We start from the raw sequence: 17,513 nt of genomic DNA on the forward strand, positions 1-17,513 counted from the left end.
ACGGTCTCATAGGCAAATTTTTATTGGCTACACGTGTTTCGCCCTGTATAAGCAGGCATCATCAGGCCTAAAAACAATTAAAAGGGGGGTGTTTAATATACAATTATTTGCAAAACAAAATAAAATTACCTTAGGACCTACACATACACTGTAAAACTAACAATAATAGTAAACAAAATAGTGGGGTTAGAAACACCTTAAAGGGATAAAAGGGACAAAAACAAAAAATAAAAAGCTGTAATAGAAGCAAAAAAATAAAACAAAAAGTTAATGCTAAGGGAGGCCTCAACTAATGGACCAGACAGAGAGGCCTCGCTTAGCAACTAAGAGGTCTACGGTTCAAAACCCAACAAGACCACAAGCTTTTTATTTTTAGTTTTTTTTTGCTTTTATGTGTTTCCAACCTCACTATTTTGTTTATTATTGTTGTTAGTTTTACAGTGTATGTGTCCTAAGGTAATTTTAATTTGCAAATAATTGTATATTAAACACCCCCCTTTTAATTGTTTTTAGGCCTGATGATGCCCTGCCTATACAGGGCGAAACACGTGTAGTCAATAAAAATTTGCTTATGAGACCGTGACATTGTTTTTCGTTTACATTTTGTGTGGTCTCTTGGAGAAAATAGATGAGGATTTTATAAATTTGGAGTAAGTTATTTGCGCTCTAGTTTAGAAATTCTTCAATACTAAGCGATGATAGCGCAGATATACACCAACGAAGTTTTTGAACCCTACGTTATGGCTTTTGCTGAATATAATAGGCCAGAATTTATTCTACAAGACGATAACACAATAGTGTTGGTATTAAGTTATATTGTATAAGCCAGTAAAGCTGGATTTAAATAACATGCACATTTGGAATAATCTTGGGAAGTAATTGATGGAACGTTAGCCACCCAGAAACTATTGTATCGAAGAAGTTCTTGTGGAGAAAATTACAGTAAAGATTACAAATGTCTCTTTTTTTATTTAATTAATGTTTAATTCATTTAGCTATTCAATAATAATAATGTTATCATAACCACACTATGGTATTACCGTATTCGCTTAAAATTTCCTACTGGTGTAAAGTTTTCTACTGGTGGTTTCCTACTGGTACTAAAGTAAGGTTTATTCTGTTTAGTTAGCAGAGTTATTAGAGAAGTTAGAAAATAGACTTCTAGATTTCATTAGACTAATTTTATGGCTAGCAAATAAAAAAAATCTTTTTTAGTTTTTCATATTTTATTATTTTTTGATTTAATGAATTTCTTTGTTCATATTATCGACATTCAAAACTGTAATGGAATAACAAGAAAGATTTCCAGATCAGGGGTAGAGAATCGCATTTAAATACAATATTCACTGAACCGAGACAAACGTTTCCACAAGAAAAATAGCGGAAAACCGAAAACTCTATAAAGGAATTTAGATTTTGTAAAATCTAGATAATTTTATTGGAAATAATAAGAGCTAATATATTATTTGTTTACATTTAAATTTTTAATTTATATTAAAATCAACTTAACTTGTATTTATGATATAAATAAAAAATATATAATAAAAACTTACTCTACTAAATTAACTGTTTAAAGTAAGCGTAGACCGACAGCTATTATTCCATATAAGATAAAATTTGGCGACAATGTATTTTTATTTTCTTTAAATAACCGCGGCTCCATAGTTCATTTAGCTTAGCAAGCAATTTTCCGTTGAAATACGGTTGTCATAAACTGTCCAGTACTCGTAAAATTAAAACGTAAAATAGCGATGGCCTTCTAAAAGCGGGAAAGTAAAGAAACATATAGTTGTTTGTTTTACTAGGATTTATTTATTTGAAACCGTAACTTTCAGTATAATCTAGAAAATGAAGAACATATTATTGATAGATTTCAGTAGCATTAACAAAGAATTAAAACGATTATTATAATTTTAACTAAAGGTTATTTAGGAGTCAATAACCAAATTAAAAAAAAAGTTTAGCGTAAAAAAAGTAAGTTTCAACATAAAATGTTATATGTACCAGCTAATCAGCCAACCGTAGCCTGCAACTATGCTCACGCGTTGCAAATGTTTACTACCCTAGTTTTAAAAATTGCAACTATTATGCATTAAATTAGTATTTGGATTCCATTTCTTGTTTAACTTAGTTGAAGTTAATGCTTTTGTTAGTTATTTTTACAGTATTTTATATTACGCAATTAAAGTAAAATTTTCAAGTGAGAACTTCAAATTATTGAATTTTCCTACTTAGTTTAACTCGAAAAATTCATCCATTATCCCAAAGATGCTGGTCATACACTTTTATAAAAGGTGAAAACACAAAATCTACAGCATCACAATACATTTAATAAAATTACAAAGGTTACATGTTTTGCTCGAGTAGAGCATCATCAGACCTAAACAATAATTACAATAATGTAACCCGAAAAAAAGAAAATTTAACAAAAACTTACCATAACATACACAAAACACCTAACATATAAATAAACAAAGCTTACAATAAAGTGGCACTATCTATGTATAAAGAACTCAACTAAACAATCAAATCACCTTATACATTTCAGAAATCTAACCATCATTTGAGAGTCTAGAACTAAAAGGGTCTTTTAAAAGCTTTACTAATTTCCATTGTCTCCAACAAGTCTAGTTTTTTACTTCTATTGCACTGATGAAGTATTTTTATATTTTGGCTGACAGGAAAATTATGTTTAGAGTCGAGGAGGCGATTAGCAAAAACCGATCTGGTGACTGTGATATCGGTATTTTTAAATTTATTATATTGGGCCTTGCGTTCACTAATCCTAGTAGAAATCTTCCTACCAGACTGGCCGACGTACACTGCAGGGCACTCTTTACACCTAATCTCATAAACTCCCGGAGAAGATAGCGGGGGTAGTTTATCTTTAGTTTTAATAAGATTTCTTTTTAATGTATTATTGGTTTTAAAAGCTAGGGCTATGCCAAAGTAAACGACCTAAAAGTTTTGATATAGTTTGTTTGTTGTCTGATAAAATTAAATGATAATTTGTACTTGTTCACATACTAAAAATATATTTTATATATAGGTTTAAGAGGGAAATAGCTACTGACCGCTAATTGTTTAATGGTAAAGAATTATTTTTTTAAAGCTTCACGAGAAAGTGGGATATTAAAAAGTCTGTAAAATAAAGAATAGAAAGCAGCAAATTTATGTGACGACGATGATGTTGAATTATATTTTATAATGTTATCTATTGTTGCTTGTTTACGAAATATTTTAAGGGATATCTTATTTTCTTCCTTCTTAAGTAATAAATCTAAGAATGGTAAGGTGTTCTGTTCCCGTTCGAGTGTGAACTCAATTTGATAGTGAAGAGGGTTGACATAATTATGGAAATTTGTAAGCTCTACCTCACTTCCATTCCAAATCATACATATATCATCCATATACCGTTTATAAAAGATGATGTTATTTTTAAAATTACTGCTCATTATTTTTGTTTCTAAGTTACTAAGAAATACTTCACTAAGAAATGGCGATAAACAAAAGCCCATTGCAAGTCCCTCTTTTTGTTTGAAAAAACGGTTGTTAAATTGAAAAAAAATTTGATCTAACACAGTAGAAAGGCGCAAAAGTATATTTTCCACCAAGAGTGAATCAAGTTTCCCCCTGAGAAGATCTTTGACTAAGACAAGACAATCAGCGGGTGGAGTGCTTGGAAATAAGTTTTTTGGAACGTGAACATTCTGAATGCTTTTGGCAAAATTCACTGAATTTGTTACAAAATATGGAGCTTTGAAGTTTGAGACATTTCTAAGAACGTTATTAAGCCAAGATGATAACTGGTAACAAGGGGAGTCAACAAAGGAAACAACAGGTCTAATTGGCATGCTAGTTTTATGGACTTTTGGCAACCCATATAATTGAGGTGTTTTAGGGTTCATGGGATATAGTTTTTGTTTTGTGGAATTAAGATATTCTAAGGTTACCAAGATCATGTCTAAGACTTTTTTTAATTTATTAAAGAATGGACCTGTCGGATCTCTGTCGACCTTTTCAAAGTCATCTGTGTTTAGAAAATCTATTACTTTATTTATGTAATCGTCCCTTTTTAAGGCAAGTAAGCATGATCCCTTATCGGCTTTCGTGAAAACTTTTAAACTTTTTCTCTTTTGAAATACTTAGTTTGGTTAAGAAATACAAAGTATGTTTAAAATAAAGTAAGTTGCACACACTAAATTTGAAAACTTTTTTAAACTTAAGACATAAATAAATAAATAAATAATATCTTTATTAAGAATAATACCACTATTAAATTATTAAGTCTTAAAGGGCGAATTTTAGCTTGTTTAGTCACTTAACCGCTACTCTTAGATTAACCCTTAAATTATACACGCATTTATTAAATGTCTATAAGAAAAATTAATAAATACTAATACATTCTCCTATACATATAATTATACTACAATCCACTAAAAGTTGAACAATGAATTTTATAATGGGCAATGTAAAACTGTAATCTTAGTCCAACTGAAAAAAAAGTAACTATACTTTTGATGGATTTAGATGAAACAACAACACATTCTTTATATTTTCTCGGAAAATTGAGATATAATTAGAAATATGAAAATAATTATAAAAATTATTATATAATAACACAGCTATGAACGAAAAACTTCTCTGAAATAATGCAGTAGTATATTTTAGCATAATTAACTTGTTTCTAACTCTCAAAGAGCGCTGATGGGTCTCATCCCTAAATATTAATTTAGATCTTAAATATAAAGTCAAGTTTGTATCTAAAATTTTATAAATAAACATTAAAAGAAGATACTTAAACAAATTCTCGACATTCAGTCAATTCAACTGTTGTATCTTTGATGAAATGTGGTCAAATTTCTTGAGTCCAAAAATAAATCGATAGCAGTTATTTTGCATCCTTTGAAGCCTCATTTTTTCCTTTGAAGACATGGATAAAAGAGAGTTAAACCGTAAGTCAATTTTGATAAAACATATGTTTCACATAATTTTTTACGCACCCTTAAGTTCAAAATATGTTTGTGTATAATACTTTTAAACTTACATATGTCCCTCTACTTAGTGTTTAAATATGATCATGATCCTCAAACCTAAGCCTTGTGTCATATACAATTCCTAAATTTTTAGCTGTGTTCGAGTAGACAAGCTGCTGATTCTCCATCTCAAGATGAATGTATCTCCTGAGAAGCTCTGAGTTAAGACCTTTACAGTATTAAACCTCTTTTATCAGTATTTATGAGGTATTATTATTGTATTATTAAGTATATTATTGTATCAGTACCTGTTTTATCAGTATTTAACCTCAGTCCATGCTTTCTTCTATTATACTGACAAATGTTGAATAAGTCACTGTTTATTTCAGGTTCTGCATCATTATAATGTTTACGATTAAAGGTGTATAACACTTGTGTGTCATCGGCATAAGACTGCATTTGAGAGTATCTAGTTGTTTTATTCATATCAAAGGTGTATAATAGGAAAAACAGAGGTCCCAAAATGGACCCGTGTGGGACTCCAGATTTTACAGTGCCTATTGCCGATATTCCCACCTATGTACGTACAACCTGCTGCCTACCACATAAATACGATTTAAAAAAGCAAACCACTCCATCCGAAAATCCAAAATACTTTAATTTAGCGCACAAGATTATGAACAATATAATCGAACGCTTTTGAATAATCGAGTAAGACTAGTATAGTAACCAGCTTTTTATCCATGGCTGAAATTATTAAATCATCTGTATTCATTAAAGACATAGTTGTAAGACTGACGTAATAATTCTTTTTAAACATAGATGTCTCAAATAAACGATGATTTAACACAGAATCTGAAAAACTTTTGGAGACATATAAATATCTAATGTACCTCAAACTCCTAACACAATAGCATGTATTTAGCTGATAAATCTACAGACACAGGTCAAGACATAGTATTTTATTTTTCTAAAACTTATAGGAAAGATGAGCTCGAAAATATAAAATCAATAATGTATGTGCTAATTTGAACTCAAATATATTTATTGATGATGTATATATCAGCCTTAAAATAAAGTATTCATATAGCCCTGACGACATGCCATCCCTTATCTTATAGAGTTGCGCTTACGCTCTAAAGTAAACCATCTTTATTATCTCCTTGTCTTAATTTTTAGAAAAAAGCTTCTGAATACCTTTGCATAAAAATGAGGAGAGAAACGATGTTGCTAATTATAGAGGCATATGTATTTAGTCTGAAATTCCGAAGTTATGTTTCTTTTTTCACAAAAATTCTAGTGACATAATAAAAATATAATTCTATAATTTTAAATAACCAGTATGGGTTTGTTGCAGGTAAATCCACCTCACATATTATCATTATCTATTAATCACGTTTGGGAAAAAATGTCAATTGAAAACTGATTTCTTGAAGGCGTTTGACTAATTAAGTCACAAATACCTTACAACTAAGTTACCAGCAGCATATCTGGTTATAAACTTTGTAAAATGGATTAAGTTACCTCATATTAAGTCCTACTTAATTTGTACGGATTAATAACTTTATTTCTCAAACTGATTTATTGGTAAACACACTGGTTCCATTTCATTCAATCTGTTTATCAATGAAATATGTTGTTATAATACATTCACGACTCTAATTTCTTATATTTGTTGACAACCTAACCATAATGTAAGTCGCCATTTGATGCTTAATCTTTGCAGGAGGTTGTAGATGATATTTTCGTATGGTCAGTGAATAATGGTTTGGACCTTAACATTAAGAAATGTTTATGCATATTAATACGTTGCTCCTCAAATTTATCTAGGAATAACTATTGTATTAATAAGGTTGTTAGTGCCTCCTCTAGGTGACTTAAAAAACTATTATTGGGTAGTCAATTGTCATTGGCATAACATTATAATGAAATTGCTAATAATAGTATACGTATCGATGAATACACCTCAATGATGTGGTCTTTCTTCTGAGACCTCTACGACCATATAGGAACTACTGAAGTAGTGCAAAAAGCAGAGCTTTAGCCTTTAGCAGACGAGTTAACTACAATGTAGTTAAAGTGAGATTTAATGCTGTTAGCCTTAAAGAAAGATTTGTTATTGTTTTACAAAATTTTAATGGCAGCTTTTATTGATCTGCTCTATTATTGTTAATTCCACTTAATACCAATTGTATGTGTCGTAATGCGCCCATGTTTCGTATTACCCTTTCATAATTTTTTCCCCACTAACAAGAATGATAAAAATATATAATGAGTTTTATCTTAATCCTTTTGTAGGCAACTTAACGTCTTCAATCTAAATTAAAACGAAAAAAGAAAATGAGACATCTTAGTTTAATTGCTGTTACAAAATCTAAGTATTCTGTTTTTGCGATGGTGCCGTATGGAGTTTTTGGTATGGGTTGGTTTAGTTTAGCTTTATTTGTGCTACTGCTTTATCTTGTTTAAGATTGTTGAAATTTTTTAAATAGTTTTTATGTAAGCTGACATTGCCGCTAAAACAAAATTAATCAATAAATACATTTTACACGTTGATAAGTTGTATAGCACGTTGATAAGTGTTGATTTTAAACTTCAAAAATTAAAATTCAGTTTAATTTTTAATTTTTTAGTTTAAGTATAGAACTATTTTACTATATAATTTAACTTTTATACTTGTAATTATACATTCAAGTCACAAAACTGCTATTTTACTACCATAAATAACCAACTAAAATAAAAAGGGTCACTAGGCTAGGTCTTTTGACCTAGCCTAGGTCAAAAGATAAACTATTCTTATTAGTAAAATAAAGAGAAAATCATAAAATTTTATGGATTGTTTATACGCATTTCTCAGTAAAATATTCAGTAAGGAAAAGTGGCTCAGACCAGCATGATAATGGCAACCTCTTAATAAAGTTGTAGTATAAATCAAACACATAAAATACATATTTTGTAAATTCTCAACAACCTCCTAATTGGAGAAACCTACAGTGCTCACATGGTATAAGTATCAATAGTATAATGCCGAAAAAACATAGACTAAGCAAAACAAAAATAAAAAAATATTACCTCATTTACACGTTACATCATAGTACTAATACAGACAATTTTTAATGTTGTGAACTTTGACAATATGTTTCTTGGATATTACTTATGTAAAATGTGAAAAAAACTAATTTAAGAATATTCCAAAATCTCGTTGAATGTTACTAGGTTTCTTACTAGGATGCTTAGAAGCTGGAACCATAATATTTTTTCCATTTAAAGCAATAAAAAAATATGCATATTAAACTTAACTTAATCTTTGGTATTATCAAGAACTTTTTTAATTAAAAATTTTGTAAGAAAACCTCGAAACAAAATATTTTAAATTTCAAAACATTAAACATTAATTTTTTGAGAGCATTAAAGACACAAAAGTTAAAGAACCAATTAATTTTTTTAAAAATTTTTTTTTATAACTCTCCTTAATTAAAAGTATCTAATCGATTTCTCTCCGTATACGCGAACCTATCAATACTCAGCGAAATATCTCATCAAAACTCCTGCCAGAAGTTTAACAAATTAGTTCTTCGTTCCTTACAGTCTTTGGAAACTCATTTATTTATATAAATTAGGTAAACTTTAGGGCGAAGTCCTTCATAAAATTTCAATAATGAAATTCAAAGATTTAATTAAAAGTAATGTTTAAAACGCAAACTTGCCAAATTTATGTATGAGAGGGAACATAGTACATTAATTATCATTTGAAAACAATCGCCTTTTACTGTTGGGTTTGTCTTGAAAATTAAATGTGCCTTTGCTGTTAAGTAGTTAACCTAAAGAGTTAATTTATTCTTAACTTTTAAAAAATTATTTTTTTTTGTTTGAACAATTGTATATTTGGTAAGCTTTGGGCATATACAAATGGATATTTCTAACAAAACTTAATATAAGCAATCTAAAACCAAAGTCTCAATTCCTATTTAATAAAATGAGTGAACAATGAGTTTCTCTTCTCTATAGAAATAAATGAGCACCACGTCCATTTAAATTATGCCTTACTAGATTGCAAATTTTGTAAACTTACTCTAAGAAATTTGTAACTTCTCTTCGGCTGCAATTTGACCAAGTAACTTGTACAGCATCTGCGTCGAGAGCCGGCGTCATTATATGCACCTTGTTTCCTTCTTTCCTCTTGCAGCCAATTTTTTCAGTGTCATGTAACATACCAAAGCTGGAACGAAAGGTTTTTAATGAAGGGTCTTAATTTCTATGAATGACTTTAAATTTAATATTTACATATTATGTAAACCCCCATAAACTTACCAGCAACTTTAGTTTTATCAAAAAATACCCTATTGCAGATCTATTAAACAAATGATAAAAAATTTATTGAAATTCTTCTCGATCCCTACAAAATCAAGAAGTTTGTTTATAGAGCATTAAATGAATACCTGATATATTAATAAGCACATAATAATATTAAATTTAAATAAATAGCTTTTCTTTTAGTTATTTTTTGTTAGATAAATTGAAGGCACTTTTTTTCATGCCAATCCAAACGTATAATTCTTTCATTCTATTTGCTATATAAGATTTCAAGTCAAAATCTAATCTAAAACCGTAGACTAGATTTTACTAATACAGATTTACTTCAATTAAAAATAGCAATTTTATTATACTATATCGTTATGTATTATTTATATTGATATAAAATAAAGATATGGATTAAAATAAATATCTATGAATATTATCCTGTTTAATCTTTTCAGAAGAGATTTAGGTGTTATTATTAGTAATTCAAAACATCAAGCATTCGTAGATGATTTAAAATTATATAAATCCATTTAGTTATATCTCGGTTCTAAACTGCTTTAAATGATCTGGAACTAAATGTATATAAGTGTGTCGATTTTCTAAGGTTGTTTTGATAATATTGTAAAATCTGAATATGTAAATAATAATGTTAATAGAGTAAGAGATTTTGGGATTATAGAACTTATTGTATTATATTGCTGCATTATACAGGGTGAGTCGCCACAAAATATGACAGTATAATAAAATCGATAGTGCATGTTAACAAGGTTTGAGAACTAATCCGGGCTGAACTTCTTACTTTCTGCTAGACGTCCCACAATACTGTGCAATCAAGTAATTTTAAAAATTACATAAATTTATATCCACCATATCAAAAATTCTTTCAACCCCTATAAAATTTCATGTTTAAAATTTAATAAAATCACCCGTAAATAGATTCAATTAAATTTTCTTAATATAGTCCTAGAGTAGAAATAAGCCACAACCCGTAAAAAGATTTGTATTTTAGAACGCATCCTATTACTATCACTTTTCGTTAAATGAACTTTTGCATTATTAATAAAATAACTAATTCTGGTGCTTTAATCAATTTTTACAAAAAGCAGTGATATTTAGCGATTTTTGCTAAGAGCACCTTTTTTATGCAAAAGTCATAGAAGCATCATAGTCTGATACCTAAATGGGTACAAATTCAAGTCTTAGAGAAATAGTGGTAAGCTTACCAAATATTCTCCTGACTACTACGCCCCTAGTTCAAAAGAATAAACGTACTAACAATAATTTTGTTCCAAAATTGGTTGCGGTAGCTAAAGTGGTTCGGAAGCTATAAAACGAAAACTAGTTTTTACAGGTTACCTTCAAAGAGCTCTAGCTCCCCGAGAAAGAATTTCCGGACCCACGTTTATATGATTTTTTTTTTTAAGTTTTTTATCTACACCAGAAGTTTGTAATATGATAGCTTTACATAGCTACTCTAATTAACCATTAACTAAGTCATAGAGAAACATGATAAAAAAAGCGAAAGATTAAAATTAAATTAAATCTAACAGACAACAACACTTATAAAATAAAATATTATTAAGCAGGTAAATTATACTTTTAGCTAAACGTGACTGATATTCGTGAGTCACATATCTAAAACAACCAATTAAAAGAAATACAACACACATAGCAGGTAGTAACTAGTAGTAACAAACACGAAATTGAAAGTAACTAGGTTCACTAGATAGAATAAATGATTTAATTGACTTGAACTTCAATAGGCTCATAATCTTAAAATTATCATTTAGTGTGTTATAGGTAGACGGAGCGATGTATGAGAAACTATTCTTAAAAAATGCGTGATGAAAACGAGGCATACTAAATCTATGACTGTGTCTTAAGGCAACGTTGTGGGCATTCTAGCGATATTCAAGTTTATCATAGAGATATTGGGGTGATGTGGAAAGAAGTAGTCGGCATATAAAAATTGAATAGGCATAGATCTGTAATTTATCAACTTTAAGCCATTCTAGCTCAACCAATTTTTTAGAAACATGATCGTACTTTCTTATTCCGCAAACAAATGTACAAGTATTCTGAAATATATTTTTAGTAACTAAGTCTAAAGAGGCATAATATACTAAATAGCAGTAATCAATGATGGGAAGGACAAGACTTTCGCAGAGCTTTTTTCTTAACTTATATCGTCTACCATGTCCTGTGGTATCTTTTATTGACTCACCACTGTATAGCCTATTTTTCTGGCTTAATTATATTTTTAACCTTATAATTAAACCCTTTTATTTAAAAATCCCTATTCCAGATTGTATGTAAAAATAATGTATATTATACAAAAAAATTATGAAATTAATCAAAATTATTACACAAAAAAATTATTATGAAATCCTTATTTAAAAATTCAATTGATTTTTCTATTTTTCCCTAAAATCTTAATTTTATAGAATAATTTTCTTTGCTGTTTAAAATCTTTTTCCTAGGATCCCTCCGAAAGACTGTTTCCCTTCTTCAAAATTGTGAAAGATAACCTTATGGCTCTTCTGTCTTTAGTGTTAGATAAGAATTTTTTCAAACACAATAATTCAGTTTATACACGAAACATTGGGTTGGCTATAGGTTTTATGAGCAATGTGGAATAACAAATGTCAAGTACCTTTTCTAAAAACCTATAAGAGGTACGTAGACGATATTTATATAATATGGGCATAGAATGACAACAATTGTCTGATTTTTAAAAATATGTTAAGAATGTACTTCCTGCCATAGAGTCTACATTGGAAATATAGAATACTGGTAAGATATCTTTTTTTTTTGATAGATAAAATTAGATTTTAAATAAATCAGAGCAAATAAATTTGTCAAGGATTACAAGATCTCGAACAATATTATACACACCTATAATAGGTAAGATTGATTTAACAATTTTTTTAAATTTAAAATGATTATTTGCCAATATTAAAACTTACAAAACAAATGTTTGTATGATGTAAAAGAAAGTAGCAAATAGAAATACATCTCGATTATAAAAAACTTTCAACACTTTAAAGAAAAACATTAATAAAGTAATGGACAAAAATGATATTTTATCTATAATATAATATATAAATAATATATAAATAACTATATATATAATATATAGTTCGGGGATATATGCCCTTAATTGTAATGATTGCCCAGCAATTTATACAGATCAATCGAGTAGAAGTTTTTCTATGAAGGTAAAAAAAGCATATAAGCTTAGTGAAAACGTTTAGGGATTCGGAAGTTACTGAGACTTAGACTGAGACAGATGCTAACCATCTACTGTTATTGAAACTATTTTATTGTACCAGTGTAAAAAAGGTGTTAAACTGGATCTTTTGGAAATCAAAGCGGAGCGCTATTCCAAGCCTGGTTTAAACTTAATTAACAGTAATAAAGTGGCACTTTTCCATATAAAAATCAGCATGTTTTATTTCCTGCAGCATGCCGTATTACGTAAAGTATGTTAAGGCATTTGTCAATGAAGCAATGATTTGCGGAAGTTATTTATAGAATTAAAAAAAATCTTTTTACATAAATTATTAATACTTACTACTATACAATATATTGGGTGGAATGCATAAAAAGTAGTCTATGCTAATGCTTCAAGTATGTACTACATTTCTAATGTTTATACTACACTAATGAAGCATTTACTACAGTTTAAATGAAGTTGGTGTTTGACAAACTTCGGCCCCAGCAATCAAAGTGTTTTAGTAAAAAATTGCAGTTTTTATGGATGTGCATCGTCAAAAAGTATACAAACAAAGAAGAGAATATAATAATGACGATTTATATCGAAAATTATTTAGGTAATTACCATAAATTTTATAGATTTTTCTATCCCAATCATCTAATCACGCTTTGGTATTTTAGATTTAACAGAGAAAATGTAGAGTGGCTTGGACATTATTTTCTCCAAGATGATAATGAACCGGTGGAAACAAGGGGTGGAGCTCTGTCAACGACTCGGAAAATGGAGGTTTTTTTGAGAAGTTTAGGTGTTTCTAGTAAATTAACTTTGTAATTTAAAAAATGTAAATAACTTTTCTTACAGGAGATCCTGGATTTCAGCAAGGAGTTGGTGTTGATCTAGACGTCATCAAAGCACTGTTTCCAGAACCTTAGCCACGATATCTAAAGCAACTTGTTCAAAAAGAAACAATTGGATAAAGTTCCCCAACACTAACGAATTGCTTAGAGTTGCTATTAATGAGGGAGCACGTGGTGAGGGAATGCCCAGGGTTATAGAAGTGTTATTGACTGTACCCATGTAAAAATAATAAAACCATCTATTCACGGTGATGAATACGTGAACAGAAAAGGGGTATGCTCAATAAATGTTCAAGCTACTTGTAGTGCCCGAGAAATGTTTACAAGTGTGGATGCATCTTGGCCAGGCTCCGTACACGATAGTCGAATTTGGCAAAACTCCATGTATGGAATTATGTATAATAATGTGCACGAAGGAGCTTTATTAGGTGATGAAGGATATGGTGTTGCCCCGTGGTTATTGACACCATATAAAAATTCAACTACACCAATGCAAGAAAATTATAATTTAATCCATGCAAAGGAACGACGTGTCATAGAGCGCTGCTTTGGTCAGTTAAAACGGCGTTTTCAAATGCTCCAGTATACTTTTCGCCTAAAAACTGAAAACATTCTGGAACATATTGTGAGTGCATTTGTACTTCACAATGTAGCTAAATATCTACAAGATCCATACCATGATTTTGATCGAATTGAGATGGAAGTTCAGCATCCCAATGAACTAATGCCAGAGGGTAATCAAGCACAAATTCGAAATCAAGGTACACAGCGCAGAAATTAAGTTGCTGAGTTTTTATTTCGTAATGATAACTAACATACCTAATAATTTAAGTTATTATTATTAATATGATAATTATATACTAAATAGGTAACTTATGAAATGTTCAATAATAAACTAAGTATAAAAAAGTAACAACTAAATAAACTAATTATCAATTTTAAGTTTGTGACAAAATATCAAACTATAAAAGAAATAAATGCATACCTCACCTCATATTATATTTAAATTATGGGTTTATACGTAGACTTTATATTTCTGGTAATAATACAACATGTCCCCCCTAATTAAAAGGTCAACTAACTGCCTACCAGCTTTGGCAAAATTTACCAATGCAATCGCGGCCCGTTCCTGAGCTTCGGCTGAAGACTGTTGAGCTCGAGAAGGAGAAATTTGGGCTTCGGCTGCTTCAATTTGTTTTCGTAGATAGGTCTTTTGTAGTTGAATTAATGTCTCCTCCTTATCAGCTGCTTGAGAACCTTTAGGTGTCATGACTTTAACTTGTTTGGAGCCAGATTTAGAACTGAGGAAGTCATCTTCACTGTTTTGGAAGGAAACATCAATCTCATTGCTTACACCGGCCTGATATGCACCTGGTACTCTGTGTAGAACTGGGTTTTCTCCTACATTTCATAAGTCGTAGAATTTTTTTTGCCATTCCGTCAGTACAATTCTTTTATTTCCAGTTTTTTCAAGTCAACTATTTTCTTAACTTTTGTTTTCATGTTATTAAACTTTTTCAAAATTTGTTTTGTGTCTAGGTTTTTTCTCATTATTTTATTAATACCAGTTGTTAATTTTTTTAGTGTATCTTCTTTTTCGTTATTAATTTTTGGTGTCATCTTTTTTCAAGTAGAGTAACAAATAATACTTGTTCGTTTTTATCTTGTCCTAGCTCTTTTGTTGCATCGGAATCTGAAGAATCACTCATAGTTAAACCAGTATTATAATCACTAAACTTTTAAAAAGTTTGAATCCGAATCGAATCACACAAAAACACTTAATACTAATAGACGCACTGATAGAAAAACGAGTTTTGACAAGTGTCTTGTCAATTTTGAGAAATTTGACACGCGCTTACTGCCACACTAGTAGATACTTTTCTCTTAAGTAGTAGGTACTTCTGTTGGGCCGTACAGTGTAGTATTTACTTCATAGGCGAAGTAGATACTTTTATGTAAAAGTAAATGCTGCAAAGTAAATACTTTTTAGCGAAGCATTAGCATCTACTACTTTTTATGCATTCCACCCAGTATAGTAGTGTACTATTTATTGTATCTTAAATAACATGATCCTTCTAACCATTTTAACTAAAATATTGCGGCTCTCAAAGACTAAATGAAGTGTTGTTTATATCCTAAAACTACGTTTCATTGAGCACAAATGCCCTATAAGTAAGCTGTCTTGATACGACATAAAACCAATAACGTTTGAACTGAGATAATGGCTATCTTAAAAGCCTTATTTATGTGGCACTTTGATAAAGCTTTTACATATAAATGTTTATAAAATATTAGTAAGCATGTTCTTATTTCTTGTTTATATGATGTCAATTTTTGTTATAACTTTAATACCTTCTTACGATCGTAAAATCAACAAGTGTCATTACTTTATTACTTTTTAACGGCTTATTATCTTGTTTTAACGATTATATAAAGGTTTATTATGATTAAGTAGGTACTTACTACTTAGTTTAATCAAGCAGATCACTAATAGCTGATACGAAGTATCTCTCCATCATAAAATATTAAATTTATCACAAAAGACACGTAGCTTTGAAAGTCTATAACAAGCATTTATTTACGCTTAATCTTCAAGATATAAAATACATTTTATATGTTCCATTAAAATATATACTTTAGAATTGATCGTAAAATCCATAACATCCAAAGAACTACCATTTCGCTTTAAGCTTTTGCCATCGCTAATTAGCATATAGACGCGAACTGTAAATTATATTCACGTTTAAGTTAAATTTACTGGTGTCATATAATTTTGTATTATTCATATCTTATATCCAAGAAACAGTAAAACATAAAATATAATTAATTTATTAACACGGAAAAGTTGGGTTTATATAGTAATTATAATAATTATAAAATAAATCCAGAAATATTTTATTCTTTTGTTTTAAAACGTAAGTCCATTACATTTATTTTACAATATTTTATTGCTAGGTTGTTTTTTAAAACTATCTTTTTAGGCAGTTCATATCATATATAAAATAAGTGAAAAATAATGATAATAATGGCTACTATATGTACGTAGAAGAAACATTTTAAACGTTTAACTATCAGAAAAAAAGATGCTTAGGTAATATATATAAAGAAATATAATAATCGCACCAAAACATAAAATAAAATATGATAACAAACCGATTTAATTTATAGAAAAATTTTATAAAGAACAAAAGATAAAAGATAAAATCTATATCAGGGTATAAACAAAATTTATAAATTCCATATGCAATTAAACTTGAGCATGAGTTATGTGAACTTGCATAGACATGCAAGGGACGTTATGTTATCAATAACAAGGTATATTATACTATAAAAAAAAACTCACTTTCAGAAGTGTGTAGAGCAATAAAACCTCATTAGGTATGCAAAAGTGGTACCTGGTGATTCACCAATATTTTATGCCACTACCTTAGTTGGGTATTAGTTTCAATGTAAAATTCTTTCTTTTCGTTGATTGCAGGTAGTGCCACCCGGTTTTGGGTCAATTTATGAGTTTTGCCCATGGTTATCCACTGATAAACATTGAAAACGGTTCGCCAAAGGCGTGCAACTGGGACTTGTTTTTTACCTTATAATTAATGTACTTAAATGCTATTTTATTTTAGAAAGTTACTTTTGTTTAAATGGAATAATATATTTTTTTCACAAAATTATTGAACATAGTATGTAGAGTAAAACAGTTGAAAATGTCACTTTTGGATCTGGCACTTTTTGAACAGTGTATAACAATTTTAAATTATAATAGATTGTAGTCTTCTTCGTCATCTGACGAACTGTCATCACCTCTTGACATTATAATTAAAGGATCGACTGTCTGATCGATGAGGTTGGCAAGATCCCACATTTTGTCCTCTTGCTTAATTACATGCTGGACTGCTTTTCGCCAATTCTCTGATGTCGCTTCCGTAATGGCTTGATCAAACAGTAGCTTAACATCTTTCATTTTAAAAGTCGTGTTTTGTCTTGCTACAAATCCTTTTACCTGCGCCCATATCAGTTCTATAGGATTTAGTTCGCAATGATATGGCGGTAAGCGCAGTACAGTTATATTATATTTTTCGGCTATATCTTCCACGGCGTATTTCATGAAACGAAAACGTCTGAGTTCATGTCTTCATGGTAATCTCCTGTGCGAGTCGACTC

The 17,513-nt window shown here is 29.7% G+C and overlaps 1 protein-coding gene across 5 annotated transcripts in view; it reads right to left on the bottom strand.

Moving 5' to 3' along the window:
- The window catches only part of LOC126733789 (A disintegrin and metalloproteinase with thrombospondin motifs 7-like), a 198,213-nt gene that overhangs the window by 38,573 nt on the left and 142,127 nt on the right, over window positions 1–17,513 (bottom strand). For all 5 annotated transcript variants that reach the window (XM_050437190.1, XM_050437193.1, XM_050437192.1 and 2 more), the window contains exon 8: window positions 9,049–9,195. In XM_050437190.1, the coding sequence (XP_050293147.1) occupies window positions 9,049–9,195 (147 nt within the window). The remainder of the gene's footprint in view (window positions 1–9,048; window positions 9,196–17,513) is intronic.

The sequence above is a fragment of the Anthonomus grandis genome, chromosome 3 (genome assembly GCF_022605725.1).
Source record: "Anthonomus grandis grandis chromosome 3, icAntGran1.3, whole genome shotgun sequence".
Classification (NCBI taxonomy): domain Eukaryota; kingdom Metazoa; phylum Arthropoda; class Insecta; order Coleoptera; family Curculionidae; genus Anthonomus; species Anthonomus grandis.